The sequence below is a fragment of the Dendrobium catenatum genome, unplaced genomic scaffold, assembly GCF_001605985.2.
Source record: "Dendrobium catenatum unplaced genomic scaffold, ASM160598v2 fragScaff_scaffold_1575, whole genome shotgun sequence".
Lineage (NCBI taxonomy): Eukaryota > Viridiplantae > Streptophyta > Magnoliopsida > Asparagales > Orchidaceae > Dendrobium > Dendrobium catenatum.
The window spans coordinates 475,717-493,823 of NW_021320037.1; the positions used below are offsets into that span (position 1 = coordinate 475,717).

Below are 18,107 nucleotides of genomic sequence, written 5' to 3' on the forward strand. Positions count from 1 at the left end.
GTTTTAGTTTAAATACTCTATTTCTAATATACAAAAGTGACATTAATTGTCTATCTATTTCAAATACTAAAGAATTATAATAATTTATTAATTATTCTAATTTTCAATAAATTTTAATCAAAGTTAATTATAATATAAAATTATATATCTAAAATAAAAAGTTTTAATTTTAATTTTAAGTTACATGATTTTTAATCAATTTTTGTTTCTAAAGTGGATTAACGTCATGCTTTTATAACTATTTGTATATAGCTCTCCCTTGATTTATTAGTTGGGAGCTTTGACTATCAACAAAAAAATTTTTGGGTTCCAACTTTGCATATGTGGTGTGTGTTTGACTTAATTAGCCTAGATGTCAACTATCTATAGTTTGACAGAAAAGTTAACCTCATATTACAAACAAGAAAATCATGCAATCATTAGAGAATATAAAATACTTATTAGATGAGATTGAACATTTTAAATTTAAAATTCAAGCTGAGTTAGAACATTTTAAATTAAAAACAAGAAAACCATGCAATACATATTAGACTAGACGTCATGAATCTGAAAATTTAGATTTTCTTCCTATTCGATCATAATCTTGGCAAAATTTTTTTTAATCCCACAAATCATACACCAATTGTTTCACTATCTAATTTGAAGCCAAGATCTTCACATTCCCCTTTACTAATTATCCAATCTGGCTTTATCTATTTCATAACAAACCACATTATCTCTAAACCTCTACTTCTTCCAATTCGTAAGCTATCACCGGCCAAAATTCTTTCATGTCTTTTAATTACATAATGATTATTCCAATACTATTCATAACTTCATGATAATTATCATGAACAGGATGATTTGAGAAATAACCTTTGGATTAAATACCTAATCATAATGATTATATCTTAACTATTAATTAAGAAAAACTTTGATAATTAGCTTCATTAAATCTTTAATTTTTTGATTGATTGTAGCATATTTTTATTTTCGTTGATAAAAATCTACTATAGTTTCGAGTTTTATATTCAAAGTTTCTGATATTGAAAGAAGGTTAAAAATTAAAATCTAATAATTTAGAAAAATTCAAAATGCTAAAAGCCACTTCCACCATTAATCAGTTGATTTAACCTATTTCGTGCGGGCCACTTCTCAGTGGAAGTAGTAAGTGCTGCTTTTTGAGCCAGCTTGAAAAGTGGCCGATTCATTTATAAAAATTCATCCAAGCATTTTTTCTTATGATTTTATCTACTGCAGTTAAGTAATCATCTTCAGATAAATATTTTCGAAAAATTATTTTTTATTGTTTAAAACGATTTTCTTTAATATTTTAAAAGCTCTACATTTTCTTTTAGCTTTAATATGCATATTTTAGCTTTCAATACTGTGAACTTTCTTATTTTTTTAAATATAATTCTATTTATTTGATGCATTGAGATTTGTTACAAATATCAATAACGTATATTACAATGATGGTAAAAGCAAATTCACAAAAGAGAGAAAATTAATATGAATGTTAAGAGTATAATAAGGAAAGCATAAGAAATTTTATATAATATATATATTTTTTATTTTCTTAGTTTTTTTTTTAAACCCACTCATGGGGCCTACGCGTTAATATTTAAAAATCGGTTACAAAAATTCTTAGAAGGTTCCTCCAGCTCGCTACTGCTCGAAAGAGCTACATTGAAAAAGGAAAATAAAAACCTAAGAGCTGGTGGATCCTTTTTCTACGATTACAAAAATAACAAAAAATAAAGCTAGGGCTGTGAGGCAACAGCACCCAAAAAAGGAAGAGAATGGTATGACCTATCAGCTCTGTCTTCCTGCAAAAGGTAAGAAAGCAACCCAAAAACGCAAAAGAGATTACCTTGTAGACATAGCATCTAAAATCCGAAGATTGATAAAAATCCTGCAAGGAAATCTCCAAAAAAAGATATAAGGCAGAAAACAGTTAATCCAAGCTAAGGAAACTGATTCTTCACCAAAATACCAACACAGAGTGTAAGCATATGAACTGAAAGAAAAGTAAATACAATAAACTCCAGAATCAACCTATTGATACAAAAACACCAAAGATAAAACCACCTCCTGAAATCACTAGAAATAGATTTAAAATGATCCATACATGAAGAAGAGCAGTAGTTCGTAACTAATGTGTGGCAACAACAACAACAGACCCAGAAAAGATAAAAATTACTGCGGAAGAACTGAGCAGTGTCAATGAAAAACACAGAACTAACAATGACATAGTGAGAAATATAAGCAGTAACAGAGAAGCAAAAACCCGCTAAAGAACTTAGCCAACCAACAGAGATGAAGAAAGCAAAGTTGTAAGAAATAGAAGAAGAGTCCAGCATGTAGTAATAATAACAGGAAAGAAGCAAGTTGCACGAAAAGGTGCAGTCGATCAGCATAAGGCAAAGAAATAGCACAAACCACCCAGGACTAAGAGCAAAGGAGCTAAACATGTCGAACATAAGATAAACCAGATTTATCGAAACGGATCATACCTTGTAACTGCGGATGCAGACAAGTAGTGTCTAATTCCTCATAATTATGGATAATGCAACCTCTTTTAGCTAACCAATCCGCACAAACATTAGCCTCACGATAAATATGAGAGATATAATAAGTGAAGGTGGCAAGAGATTGCTTAATTTGCCTAATGAGGTAAAACAAATTCGGATTGGCAGGGATGAGATTATTAATAATTTGAATAAGCAACAAAGCATCCACCTCAATCCAGATAAAATTAAAACCCAAATTGGCACAAATATTCATACCGTATAAGAGCGCATTGAGCTCAGCATATATAGCAGAAGAAGTAAGAATGGGGGCAGAGTAAGCAGCAATCACATTACCAAGATAATCTCTAATAATCCCACCTGCACCAGCACCATTGGGACCAACAGTCCCATCAGAATGAAGTTTTATTTTCTTAGTTCTAAAATATAAAATATATATTACAATTAGTTGATAGCATGCATGCAAGGCATCAATAAATATAGAACCTTAAGCTCATTTTGTGTAAACTATCCAGAAATAAGAAATGTAGTTTAAAAAAGCCAAATCGAGAGATTAAAAAAGCCAAATTTGAGCATGTTGCTCTTCAAGTCTTTATTTATTTTTTTTTAATTAAGTTAGTCAAACTTAATAATTTAAGTAGATTATGTTATCCTGGTTGGTGATAATAATTGTGTTGAATTTAGTTGTGCTTGGATAAACATTTGTATAGTTGTTAATCTAGCCATGTTGGTGATCTGTTATTGCTCTTTATAGATTAATTCATTGGATATGAAACTATCCTCTATGGAGGATTCATTAATTTTACATTGGAGGCTCATCAATAAAGGTGCTGTGTATATATATATATATATATATATATAGGAAAATGAATTTTTTAAATCATATTTTAATTCTTTGAATACATTATAGAATGTCGATCAAGGAGTGGGAGGAATAATCTAATGACTGAAGACACATTTGCTGGCTCCAACGCAGTCCCCTCTCCCTCCCAGCCGGCGACGCCGGGACCTATTGGGAGATCAGTGATTCCAATCGTGAACAAGCTGCAGGACATCTTTGCGCAGCTGGGGAGCTCGTCGACAATCGACCTACCGCAGGTGGCGGTGGTTGGGAGCCACAGCAGTGGAAAGTCGAGCGTATTGGAGGCGCTGGTAGGCCGCGATTTCTTGCCGCGTGGCTCCGATATTTGCACACGACGCCCGCTGGTGCTGAAACTCGTTCATTTCACCCGAAAGCAAGATGCGTCTGCTGGAGACATGGAGGAGTGGGGCGAGTTCTTGCACATTCCAGGCAATAGGTTCTACGACTTCTCGGAGATCCGGCGTGAGATTCTGGCTGAAACAGACCGTGAAGCTGGGGGAAATAAAGGAGTTTCGGACAAGCAAATTCATTTAATAATTTTTTCGCCTAATGTTCTCAATATTATTCTGGTTGATTTACCCGGAATAACGAAGGTTCCAGTTGGTGATCAACCAAATGACATTGAGGCTAGAATCAGAACAATAATATTATCATACATCAAGCATGAAACTTGTATAATATTGGCAGTTTCACCGGCAAATGCAGATTTATCAAACTCTGATGCACTTCAAATGGCGAGGATTGTTGACCCAGATGGTTCGCGAACAATTGGTGTCATCACAAAGCTAGATATAATGGACAAATGTACTGATGCACGAAATTTTCTGCTGGGAAATGTGATTCCACTTCGACTTGGCTATGTTGGTGTGGTTAACCGTAGTCAACAGGATATCAATCTAAATCGAAGCATAAAAGATGCATTGGCTAATGAAGAGACGTTCTTTCGACGTCAGCCTGTATATCATGGGCTCTCTCATTGTTGTGGAATTCCTAAATTAGCTAAGAAATTGAATCAGATTTTGGTGCAACATATCAGGGCAGTTCTTCCGGGATTGAAGTCTCGCATAAATTCCCAGTTGGTGGCTGTTGCAAAAGAGCATGCTGCCTATGGGGATGTTGTAGAATCAAAGGCTGGACAGGGTGAGAAACTTTTGAACATTCTTACGAAATACTGTGAAGCTTTTACTTCAATGATTGAGGGAAAAAATGAGGAATTATCAACAGCTGAGCTTTCTGGTGGGGCACGAATTCATTATATTTTCCAGTCAATTTTTGTGAAGAGTTTAGAGGAAGTTGATCCTTGTGAAGATGTCAGTGATGAGGACATTCGCATGGCTATTCAAAATGCCACTGGTCCGAAAAGTGCTTTGTTTGCACCTGAGGTTCCATTTGAAGTTCTTGTAAGAAGGCAGATTGGTCGTTTACTAGATCCAAGCTTCCAGTGTGCCAAATTCATCTATGATGAATTGATTAAGATGAGCCATCACAGCCTAGCTAATGAGCTTCATCGATGTCCTGTTCTGCGGAAGTGCATGGATTGTTGAAACTTAAAAGAAGAAGATTGCAGAAAAGAGAATGAAGAAGAATCTTTCTTGTTCTACCGTAACAGAGAAAGCTTATTGTATATTTTCATATATGTGATTATAGAGTGAAACGACTATATATAGATAGAAATAAATACAGGTGCCTACGTGTAATATTCCTATTGGATTACGATAATATATATTTGTTATTGATGTACTGATATCCCCCCGCAAGCTAACGGATCTTGTTGGATTGTTAGTTTGTCCCGAAGCAGTTTGAATCGTGCCGTGGATAGAGGCTTTGTTAGGATATCTGCAATTTGATCGACGGTGCTAATCAGGAAGAGTCTAATGTTGTGATTTTGAATGTTGTCACGAATAAATCTCTGATCGATTTCAATGTGCTTGGTTCTGGCGTGAAACACCGGGTTGTGGGCAAGCGCTATGACTGAAGTATTATCACAGTGTAGCTGCGTTGGCTCCGATAGCACTATGTCGAAATCTGACAATAGCCGCTGTAGCCAGAGAATGTCAGCTGTGGCGGCTGCGAGCGCCCGATATTCGGACTCAGTCGAGGATCGCGATACCGTTTTCTGTTTCTTCACCGTCCAGGAGAGCAAGTTGTCACCGAGAAACGTACAATATCCTGAAGTGGATTTGCGAGTGATCGGGTCTCCCGCCCAGTCCGCATCAGAGAACGTCTGAAGGTGAAGACTGGATTTTGTGATGGGTAGACCAAATGTTATGGTTCCCTTGATGTACCGGAGTAGCCGTTTGAGGAGATAGTAATGCTGAGATTCGGGATTGTGCATATGCTGAGAAAGAATATTGACTGTGTAGGCAACGTCAGGGCGACTTATCGTCATGTACTGTAGTGCGCCGGTGATTCTGCGGTAGACGTTCTGGACCGACAGTTCCTTGTCCTACGGCATTTGAGAAGGAAATTTGGTACAGGATGGGTTTGCTAATGGATTGCAATGTAGAAGTTGAACTTGTTGAAGAATAGACTGAGCATAAGAAGATTGAGAGAGAAAATACTTAGCTGGTTCGGTGGTTATGTTGATGCCCAGGAAGTGTTTTGCCGGTCCTAAATTTTTCATATTGAATCTGGAATAAAGATTGCATATCAGATTGGCTATGGCACTTTCTTGGTTCCCTGTGATAAGTATATCGTCGACGTATACTAGCAAGTAAATTTTAATTTTGTCTTGAACGAAGGTGAGGAGTGAAGGATCTGCTCGACTGTGACGGAACCCGATGCTGAGAAGATGATCGGTGAAAGTGGTGTACCATTACCTCGGTGACTGTTTGAGGCCGTAAATTTCTTTGCGAAGACAGCATACGTAATGTGGATTGATTTTATCTTCAAATCCAGTTGGTTGCTGCATAAACACGGTTTCATTTAATGTGCCGTGTAGAAACGCATTAGCCACGTCCAATTGCTGAATCTGTCAGCCATTGTGGAGTGCAACAGTGAACATTAGACGGATGGTGGGTAGCTTCGCGACCGGGCTAAAGGTTTCTTCATAGTCCAGACCGTGTTCTTGACGATTTCCCTGAGCGACCAGTCTTGCCTTGAATCTTGCTATTGTGCCATCAGCATTATATTTCTTGCGGAATGTCCATTTACATCCCAGAATAGAGGCAGCTGGAGGTGGTGGAAGTAGATCCCATGTGCCCTGTTTTTGTAGAGCTAGAAACTCGTCCGCCATAGCCTATCTCCATTCTTGACATTTACTGGCTTCAGAGAAATTTTGTGGTTCTGGCAAATCGTGAGCCGATGTTGTTGAATTAAATAGATTTAGTTTGCATATTGGTTTAAGTGATCCAGTTTGCCTTCTGGTAACCATATGGTGATGAGGTAGCTGAACCGAGTCAGATGTTGTTGAGACCGTTAGAGGTTCTGACTGATGACTGGAGTTGTCCGTTGATCTAGGCTGCGATGGATAATTGGACGTGGTATCGTGATTTGAGGTTGGTCTGAGTTGTTGTGAAGGAGGTAGATCCTGATGAATCACTGATGTAGGTAATAGCATATAAGCGGGTATATCCTGAGGTGTAGTAGTGCAGACATAATTAGTTTGATGAAAGGGAAACGAATTTTCTATAAATTTAACATGACGGGAAACAGTAATTCGATTTGTGTCTTTATGAAGGCATTTGTATCCTTTTTGATTAACTGCATATCCAAGGAATATGCAGGAAGTCGAATTCGGATGAAGTTTGGACCGGGAATGTTGAGGAAGCAAAGGGAAGCATTCACACCCAAATGTCCTGAAAGAAGAATAGTCAGGTTTAGTATTAAACATGAGTGTAATGGGAGCTTGATTGGCAGTGTTAGGGGACGGGAGACAGTTAATAAGGTAGACTGCTGTTGTCACGGCGTCTGGCCAAAACAAATGAGGAACCGATGCCGTCTGGAGAAGAGTTCTCGCCGTGTCTAAAATATGCCGATGCTTGCGTTCAGCAACTCCGTTTTGCTCAGGTGTGTACGAGCAAGATGTTTGATGCTGGATACCGTTGGCTTGGAGATGATGTTGAAATGTGCTATTGACAAACTCCCCTCCTCCAACGATTCTGAAGGCTTTGATTTTGCGACCTATCTGTCTTTCAATAAATGTAATAAAATTAATAAACATTTTTGCGACATCAGATTTATTTATTAGAGGAAACAACCAGCAAAATCTTGAGTAATCATCTACACATAGAAGATAATATCAAAAATGTTGGTGCGAGATAACGGGGGAGGGACCCCATACATCGGAATGAATGAAATCTAAAGGCTTAAGAGACCGGTATACAGAATTGTCAAATGACAACTTATGACTCTTACAGACGTTAAACGGAATACATGGATTGTAACTTCTTGGTATATGCAGCGACGGGTTGGCTGAGGCGATTAGCTGGAGAACTCTGTTGTGCGGATGTCCTAATCTAGTATGCCAGTTTATTGATTGCATTTGCGAAGCAGACATTGCCTTAAGCTGGGAAGAAGCTTTCTTGACAGTTAGCGGATACAACCCTTTCCTACAGGGTCCTTGAAGGATGACCTTGTGAGTCTGTAAATCCTTGAAAATAAAGCCATCAGGAAAAAACGTAATTGATATTTGATTAGCGGCAACTAAATTTGACATAGACAAGAGATTGTGAGAAATAGATGGGATATGTAGTAAATTAGATAAAAACAACTTACGATCTGGGGTTGGAAGGATACCAGTTCCCGAATGAGCAATCGGTATGGTTCTCCCGTCCCCAACGGATACGTGGTCAGAGCCGGTGTACACGGAGGCTTGATCAAGATTCTCAGAGCTGTTCTTCATGTGTGTCGACGCCCCGGAATCTAGATACCAGTCATTAGATGAGGTATCTGTTGTAGCCATAAGTGCATTGGCATTTTCAGACGACTGTTTTGGAGTGATGTAATTTGCGTTGTGACGATGCCAGCATATGTCGGCTGTGTGACCTCTTTTAGTACATATTTGACATTGGAGAGAAGATCTTGGAGTTGTTTTGTTAGTCGCGCTGGTTGGCTGATTGCTGCGACCCCTGCCACGACGGCTTCGCACCCTGTTAGCATATAGCGCAGTATTGTTGTCCGGGTGGATGTCAAGAAGCTGGAGATCAGCTTGAATGTGTATCTCTTCGCTAATTAAGAGGGCCTATAAGTTCTCCAATGTCATATTGGACTGCATTGTTCGAATTGTCGTTTTGAACGACTAATAGGCCGAAGATAATCCGTTTAGGATATAGAGAATGATATCTTCGGTATCAATGGTAGCCCCGGCCGATGCGATATTATCTACCAGCTTCTTGATTTCAGACAAGTAGGTTTGCATTGACTGATTCTTCATGGAAATATTATGTAACTCATTTTTGAGTTGAATCACTTTTGAACGGCAAGAAGATTGAAACCGTGCTTGAAGCGCATGCCAGATTTCATGTGTCGCTTCAAGATGCATCACATAAGGTAAGATTGGGGCTGAGATGGTTGAACAGAGCGCTGCCGCCAGGTTTTGGTCGGTAATGAGCCAACTGTTGATGTCGTCAGAGCCAGATTCTTGATTTCTTGAAGATCTGGCATCAGAGGACGGAGGATCCAAGAACTTGACAAAGCCATTTGCCTTGAAAACTTTGAGAATTTGATTTCTCCAAATGGGATACGTTTCCAGCGAAAGTTGATGCAGAACTAATGTTTTGAGATTGGAAACAATAAATTTGAGCGAGGGATATATCTGAGAGGAATCAGTAATGGCACCTGTGCTGCCGGAGACGGCGGAGGATGCAGAAGCAGTGGAGGCCATGGGTTGATGTCCAGAAACTCAACCCGCTTTTGATACCATGTTGAAACTTAGAAGAAGAAGATTGCAAAAAAGAGAATGAAGAAGAATCTTTCTTGTTCTACCGTAACAGAGAAAGGTTATTGTATATTTTCATATATGTGATTACAGAGTGAAACGACTATATATAGACAGAAATAAATACAGGTGCCTACGTGTAATATTCCTATTGGATTACGATAATATATATTTGTTATTGATGTACTGATATGGACGAGGTAATTGGAAATTTCTTACGAGAAGGACTTCAGCCAGCAGAAACAATGATAACCCACCTAATTGAAATGGAGATGGATTATATAAACACTTCACATCCAAATTTTGTTGGAGGAAGTAAGGCTGTGTTGATTGCACAGCAACAAGTCAAGGCCTCAAAACTAGCGGCATCAGTTTCTAGACCCAAGGATGGTTTAGATGGTCTTTTGCTTCTTCACCGTCCAGGAAATCAGGTTGTCACCTAGGAATGTGCAATAGCCAGAGGTAGATTTGCGTGTGATCGGGTCTCCCGCCCAGTCCGCATCAGAGAATGTCCGAAGATGAAGACTGGATTTTGTGATGGGTAGGCCGAACGTTAACGTTCCTTTGATATACCTCAGGAGCCTTTTGAGGAGATAGTAATGCTGAGGCTCGGGATTATGCATATGCGGAGATAGTATATTGACGGCGTATGCAATGTCGGGGCGTGTTATCGTTAGGTACTGCAGTGCTCCTGTGATCCTGCGATAGACGTTCGGGTCCGACAGTTCCTTGTCCTGCAGCATTTGAGAAGGAAGTTTGGTACAGGAGGGGTTGGTTAAGGGGTTACAATTTAGAAGATGAACTTGTTGAAGAATGGATTGAGCATAAGAAGATTGGGAGAGGAAATACTGAGCTGGTTCAGTGGCTATGTTGATGCCCAGTGAAGAAAGGCATTTGCCACATTCAGTTGCTTAATCTGCCAGCCGTTATGGAGAGCGATTGTGAACATTAGACGAATTGTGGGAAGCTTCGCTACCGGACTAAATGTTTCATCATAGTCCAGCCCGTGTTCTTGACGATTTCCCTGAGCGACCAGTCTTGCCTTGAATCTTGCTATTGTGCCATCAGCATTATATTTCTTGCGGAATGTCCATTTACATCCCAGAATAGAGGCAGCTGGAGGTGGTGGAAGTAGATCCCATGTGCCCTGTTTTTGTAGAGCTAGAAACTCGTCCGCCATAGCCTATCTCCATTCTTGACATTTACTGGCTTCAGAGAAATTTTGTGGTTCTGGCAAATCGTGAGCCGATGTTGTTGAATTAAATAGATTTAGTTTGCATATTGGTTTAAGTGATCCAGTTTTCCTTCTGGTAACCATATGGTGACGAGGTAGCTGAACCGAGTCAGATGTTGTTGAGACCGTTAGAGGTTCTGACTGATGACTGGAGTTGTCTGTTGATCTAGGCCGCAATGGATAATTGGACGTGGTATCGTGATTTGAGGTTGGTCTGAGTTGTTGTGAAGGAGGTAGATCCTGATGAATCACTGATGTAGGTAATAGCATTGAAGCGGGTATATCCTGAGGTGTAGTAGCGCAGACATAATTAGTTTGATGAAAGGGAAACAAATTTTCTATAAATTTAACATGACGGGAAACAGTAATTCGATTTGTGTCTTTATGAAGGCATTTGTATCCTTTTTGATTAACTGCATATCCAAGGAATATGCAGGAAGTCGAATTCGGATGAAGTTTGGACCGGGAATGTTGAGGAAGCAAAGGGAAGCATTCACACCCAAAACAAAAAAATACCTACTAGTTTCAATTATGTTGAAAATTTGTATTGTCGTTTATTGCTTGTATCGAAGCTTGTACACAACAATACATAGTAGGTAATTTGGTTTTTTCTTTGATACTTCTTTTGTATTGCTACGTATTGATGTATATTGAAGCTCGTACACAAAAATACATAATAGAAAATTTGATGTTTTTTCTCTGATATATATTTGCTTTGCATTAATGTGTATTGCAGTATATCAAAGCTTATATTATTGGGTATTGTTATATATAATTATGTACACAATAATTATTTTTTGCAAGTCTGATAATATATTTTGTACTGGGAAAATACATGATAGAGCGGCTTTTAAATCCAAAATTTATTTGATGTCGATATGTGATTTTTTTTTATTATGATTCAGTTGTTTGGGCTCCAAACTAAATAGCAGTATGTAAAATAAGACTCCAAAGGATCCAGCAACTATAATCTTTAATTTTGGTAAGTGATTGACACAATTTTTTTCATTCGAAGTTTGTCTGATTTAGGCTTAGTGAAATTTGTTGTATTGATAAGTTCGATTTCATATGATTTACGTATTTATGTTTTAATGACTAGTTTGGTAAGCTTACAAAAAGATTTTATTCATGAAAATTGTTAATTTGAAGGGTAAGAAGAATGTAAAGCATTAGAAAGATTGTGCAAGGAGAATGCACAAAATAACTTTTTTAATATATCAAATATTAAAGTGCTTTTTAATTTTTTTCAATCATGTTCATCTTTTAAAAATATTTTTATCAACATAAACAAGAGATTAATGCTCCAAAATTTTAGGATGGTGGCATGTAGCTTTCAAATGATTGTTGGTACCGGCTACGACTGTGTTAGCTGCGACGAAGGCCGCAGACTGGCGGTAGAGAAAATCGAGAGTAAGTTCTTGCACTCGAATGTTCATGAAAGCGTGCCTTATATTATTTTTAACAAAAAAAACCAATTGTTAGTGCATAATTAATTTTAATTCTTCAAAAGCCTTATTGTTGTTACATATTTCCTGCAATTATAAATGGTTGATTGTTAGTGCAGTTAAAAAAAATATAAAAAAAAAATTATCATTCAAACTAATAATTTTTTTCCTTACATTCATTTTTTTGGAGACAGATAAAAAACAAACATCAATGAAATGGCGTGGATCTCAAACTTTTTTTTTTAACAGTCAAGAAAATAAAATATTGCTAATATTTTATATGGAATATAACATATAGTGTTTCCGGAAAACAAACTTAGCCTTCATTTTTGTTTATCAAAGATATTTCCAAACCATTTATTTATTTATACATTTAATTTATTTGAACTTCATTTATTTAATTAAATGTATGATATTTTCTTAATTTTATTTACATTAATTGCATTAAAGTAACAACCAAATTGTTGGAAATGCCAAAGATTTTAATTGCAATTATTTCTATATTTAAATACAACGAATTCATATATTTATTTGTATTATATTTTTAATTTATGCATATACCAGAAATTAATAACACAATTCATTAATTAATAAATATTCAAATTTTGTCATTTTAATAATTCATAATTTTAAAAATAAAATGTTAAAGTATAAATCTTAATTAATTATAACATTAAGAAAATGTTATTATTTTAGAACTTTGTGATTGTATATTATAGAAATTTAAATTCCATATATTAACATAATAACTACGCTTTAATTAATTATTAATCATTTAATTCATTAATTAAATAGTTTTTTTTGTTTAAACAAAATATAGATATCTTTAAATTGTAAGATTTTGGCAGCATACAGCCAACAACACTCCATTTGATTACATTAAAACTTTAGCAAATGCACATATCATCTAGCAGCTCATGTTCTTCTTCCATGAGTAAAAAATATATATCAAGAAATAGAATTTTAAGCAATAAAGACCCCATCTAGTATACAAGGACCTCTTGTCATGCATGGGATGAAAATGACATTTAAAGAATAACCTTCAAGACTTCAAATATAAGATGGTGTGATGAGAAATCAGGCATGGAAGGTCATCTTAAATAACAAACCAGCTTATTTTCTGCGTCAGGTGGTCTTATGCTTCGACTGAAGGATAAGAGTCTAGTCTATTGGCGCATCAGAGCTAGGATACAAAGATGAGAATTATTCGCCGAAGTGGGTTGATCTCCTTGATCTCTGGTTTTTTGAAGAAGCAGTGTAAGGTGAACTAAAATCATTTGATGTCGAGTAGAATGTGATAAGGTATGCTATGGAAGAAGCAGGTTCACAGAAAACTAACAATGAAGGCAAGAACAATAGAAAGGCGTTTGCCTGAAAATGTATTTCATCAACTACCTTCTTCATCCTCCAAGGGAGAAGATAAAGCCAACGGCCAAGAGCAAAACTGGCAACTTACTAAAACAAAGACTGCCTAAATGAAAGGCCACGGTACCAGTAACTAAATAAGGAAAAGCTAAGAGAATGGAGCAGGAATTAGCTAACGGAAAGCTGCTCCATCACCTCATGTAAATAAACTAATTAATAAGAAAAGGAAGCAAATAAAATGATGTGTCACTAGGACCCGCCGTGACTATGAGATGCACTGCATCATTCTCCCCTGCTAATAGAAGAATCTGAATCTGTGGATGAAAGATTAGTCGGGGCGGCATCAGGTGGATGATAAACCGTGAGATCACCTATGTTGAATGTGCTGGAGGTGTTATAGTGCTTAGGTAAATCAATCACGTATGCATTGGGATTTATCTGTTTAAGCACAGTAAATGGTCCGATCTTACGAGGGCTCAGTTTTGAATAGGTACCGGCCAGAAACCATTCCCTCTGGATGCGAATCATAACTAAATCATCCGGCTTGAAAACTCGAACTCTTCAATTTTTATCAGCAGCTTCTTTATACTTTAAATTAGAGTCAGTGAGCTTCTCCTTCACTTCCTGGATCATCTTAGCAAATTGAGCAGCAAAATCTGCAGCCGGCTGACTAGCGCATTTCGGAATCACGGCGACATCCACGGTGTGATTCGGATGTTTCGTATATACTACACTGAAGGGGCTCCTTCCGGTAGACCGGATGGTCATACTATTATAGGTGAATTCGGCTTGTCCCAACAAATCATCCCACAGTTTTGGATGATCTTGAACTAAGGAACGAAGGAGATTCCCTAGAGTTCGATTCGCAACTTCAGTCTGTCCGTCTGTCTGTGGATGATAAGCGGAGCTGAGTTTGATGTCCGTGTGTAATCTCCTCCATGATTCCTTCCAGAAGTTGCTAACAAATTTGACATCCCGATCTGACATCAAACTTCGCGGTACGCCATGTAGTTGCACAATTTCAGTGAAGAAAATACGAGCGACATTCAAGGCGTCGAATGTCTTTTCTTACATGGCACGAAGTGAGCCATTTTGGAAAATCGATCAACAACGACCATGATCGAGTCGTGACCACGACGAGTACGTGGTAGCCCCAGTACGAAATTGAGACTCAAATCTTCCCAAATAGTGTCTGGCGTAGGTAGTGGTAAGTATAATCCGCTGAGTTGCCCGCCGGTCTTATAGCTTTGGCAAATGGGACACCTCTCAACGAACCTCATGACATCCCGATGCAAATGCGGCAAAAAAAATCTACATTTCAGCTGTAGATAAGTGTTATTTCTCCCCAAATGTGCCGCGAGTCCACCGCAATGAACCTCCTTGATGAGTTGCGGCCTCCAAGATGAATCTGGAATACAAAGCTGGTTTTGGTGAAATAAGAATCCATGACGAATGGAGAAGTGTTTAATAGTGTCACCACCCAAACATTCCTCCCAGATTTTTGAAAAGTCGCCATCGGTGGTGTACAAGTCTTTTAAGCATTCTAATCCCGTGATCTCGGTCTGGAGCTGTGCGATGAGAGTATGCCGCCTGCTAAGGGCGTCAGCGACTTTATTCTGGGCCCCGGATTTGTGTTGCAACACGAAAGAGAATCGCTGTAGAAATAAAATCCATCGAGCGTGCATTCTATTTGTGTTTTTGCTGGTTGATGAACTGGAGTGCTCGGTGATCACTGCAAAGAATAAATTCCTGGTGAAGAAGATAAGGTTCCCACTATTTGAGTGCCCGAATCACCGCATAGAGCTCTTGCTCATACACACTCCATTTTTGTCTGGATGGACACATCTTCTCACTGAAAAACTCTACTGGTTTGTGTTCCTAACTCAAGACGGCTCCGATGCTAACACCGGTGGCATCAGTGTCAACCTGAAAAGGTTTATCAAAGTTGGGCAAGGCCAACACAGGAGCGGAAGATAATGCCATCTTGATTTCTTTGAAGCTATCTATCTGTTCTCCTCCCTAGTGAAACTGTTTTAACTTCAAACAGTTGGTGATCGACGCCATTATGGTGCTGAAGTTCTTGATGAATCGTCGGTAAAAATTAGCCAACCCATGGAAACTCCGAACATCCGTAAATGATTTTGGAGTTGGCCAATTTCGGATAGCCTCCACCTTTTGGTTGTCTACTTGTACTCCTGCGGCAGATACAATAAAACCAAGAAAATAGACTTCATGGACGGCAAAAGCACACTTACTTGGATTCAAATATAGTTGATTGTGTTGAAGGGTCGTGAATATGGCCGCCAAGTGCGTCCGGTGTTCCTCCAGAGATGAACTGAAAATGAGAATATCGTCGAAGTATGCGACGCACGAGATATTGAGGAACGGCTTCAAGACTTCGTTCATCAACCGCATAAAAGTGGACGGTGCATTACACAGCACGAACGACATCACCTTCCATTCATACAAACCATGGCGGGTTTTGAACGCCGTTTTCCACTCGTCACCAGGCCGGATTCGAATTTGATGGTACCCGCTGCAAAGATCTAGCTTAGAGAATATAGTGGCACCAGTCAGCTTTTCCAACAGTTATTCTATCTGTGGCACCGAAAAATGGAATTTGACAGTAATTTTGTTAATAACGCGGCTGCCAATGCACAGCCGCCAACTTCCATCTTTCTTGGGAACAAACAGGGCCGGAATCGCGCACGGACTCAGACTGGGCTGGATTAAATTGTTCTTCAGCAGTTCATCCACTAACTGTTGCAAAGTCTGATGTTCTTTCGGGCTCAACCGATGATGTGGTAAGTTAGGAAGCGTAGATCCGGGCACAAAATCTATTTGATGCTGTAACGCTCTCAAGGGCGGTAAGGATGTCGAGGGCGTTTCAAGCAGGAGATCTCGAAACTGTTCAAGTAGTGCCGTAATTGTAGTTTGATCTCCACTAGTTATGCCGTCTGGAGCAGCCTCTGTGATGATTAGAGCAAATAGTTGGGTGTCCTCCTTCCAGCTTGACAATAACTGTTGCCTGTGACTAAATGGAGCACGGGACGGATGGTCTCCGAACCATCTTTTTGCCCATTCGAATGCGGTAACAATCGGAGTCGTTTTCCCTTCCATTCCAGCAAATAAGTATTAGCTCTTCCATCATATAAGGCACCCACATCAAATTGCCACGGACGGCCAAGTATCAAGTGGCACACGTCCATTTCCACCACGTCGCACAACACCTCACACGAATAGTGTTTACCAATGGAGAATTGTATTCGGCACATTTCTGACGCCATAATCTCCATTCCTTTCTTCACCCAGCCTATCTTGTAAGGATGTGGATTTTTCATAGTCTTTATTCGTAATGCTTGAACAACTGCCCGGGAGACTACGTTTTCGGTGCACCCGCTATCGATGAGGAGATCGCATACCTTCCCAGAGATGGTGCATTTGGTTCTAAAAATAGCATGGCGCTGAGAGTTACCTTGCTGTCTCGGTGCCAATAGAATTTTCTCTAGGACACATACTAACGGGTCACCTTCATCTCCTACCACATCCTCAACTTCGGTATTAAATCCTTCCAACTGACCTTGATCAACATCTTCCTCTCCTTCAAGTAATTGCAGCTGCTGTCGATTCGGGCATTCGTTAGACTTATGCCCAGGTTGAAAACACCTGAAACATTTGAGGCCCTGTGGTCGAGGATAAGGATTTTCTCTAAAAGGTGCTTTCGGTCTCATTGGAGCTTTCGGGTCAGTAATCGATTTGCTCTGGTTCGCTAATCCACTATTGTCTGTCTGTGTTGGTGTCTTCCATATGGCTGTTCCAGGTGGTCTTGGAAGTTCCGCTCCAACGTCCACGAATGTTCTTCTGTTTGAATGGCTCCTCAACTGCCGTGTCAACTGGATCTCAGCCTTTAGTGCAAAGTTTACAGCTTGCGACAAGGACCAAACGGAATTTAATTCCAATTTGTCCTGAATACTGTCTTTTAATCCCCCGATGTTACGAGCTACCAGCTGGTTCGTAGTCTCGTTTAAATCATTACGTACCGACAAACAATAAAACTCCTATGTGTATTCACTAACAGAGCGTTGGCCTTGTACACAATGTTGATACTTTAAATATAACATCTGTTCATAATCTGTGGGGAGGAAATGTCCTCGCAATAGTTGTTTCATTCGCATCTAGTTGCGGACAGGGCCTCGCCCCTCTCTACGACGAGACTGTAGCAATTGCGACCACCAAGCACTCACCCCTCCCTTGAGCCGACAGGCAACATATTTGACTTGTTTTTCAGTTTCAATTTCCATGTAGTCAAAGAAGTTTTCCACTGAGCGTTCCCAATCAAGATAGTCCTCTATGTGCAATCGTCCATTAAAAAAAGGAATATCGAGTTTCACATGAAACTCACCATTGTTTCGATCACGTCCCAGAGGCCGGCGATGTCTCCGTTCACCCAAGTCCACGTCAAAATCTGAAAAGCCATCTGGAATGAAACTGTCCCACTCTTCATCAGATTCAGATAGTTCCGGGAGCAATGTGGCTCGCCTCCGTCCTCTAACCGGAAATCCACGGTGCCCAACTGCCGGCATTCCCATGGGTGGAGCTGGTCTTCCCATTCGTACCGGTAGTTCCCCTGTTCTAGTGATTGGCGGCTCACGTCGTAAGACTGCGGTGAGCTTGTCGATTGCCGCGGCCATATCATCCAATCTTTTCTCCATACCAGTGTGCGCAGCCCAAAGTGCCTCAAGACTTCGGTCCTCCTAGCTCGTCGCACGCTTGCTGGACTCTGCCATCTCTCCGAGCCTCCGGCTCTGATACC

At 39.2% G+C, this 18,107-nt stretch overlaps 3 protein-coding genes across 3 annotated transcripts; 1 reads left to right on the forward strand and 2 right to left on the reverse strand.

Annotated features, from left to right (window-relative positions):
* Positions 1-1,568: 1,568 nt before the first annotated feature.
* On the forward strand, positions 1,569-9,376 carry LOC110116447 (dynamin-related protein 3A-like). Its single transcript, XM_020850014.2, has one exon. The coding sequence runs from the start codon at positions 3,453-3,455 to the stop codon at positions 4,914-4,916; it is 1,464 nt and encodes a 487-aa protein (XP_020705673.1). The 5' UTR covers positions 1,569-3,452; the 3' UTR covers positions 4,917-9,376.
* A 739-nt stretch (positions 9,377-10,115) lies between these two features.
* On the reverse strand, positions 10,116-10,430 carry LOC110116453 (uncharacterized mitochondrial protein AtMg00820-like). The gene has a single exon (XM_020850018.1). The coding sequence runs from the start codon at positions 10,428-10,430 to the stop codon at positions 10,116-10,118; it is 315 nt and encodes a 104-aa protein (XP_020705677.1).
* A 4,883-nt stretch (positions 10,431-15,313) lies between these two features.
* LOC110116452 lies at positions 15,314-18,006 on the reverse strand. Its single transcript, XM_028700705.1, has 4 exons — positions 17,539-18,006; positions 16,455-17,352; positions 15,938-16,407; positions 15,314-15,844 (listed from the first exon to the last, which is right to left on the reverse strand). The coding sequence occupies exons 1-4, from the start codon at positions 18,004-18,006 to the stop codon at positions 15,314-15,316; spliced, it is 2,367 nt and encodes a 788-aa protein (XP_028556538.1).
* Between the last annotated feature and the right edge of the window lie 101 nt (positions 18,007-18,107).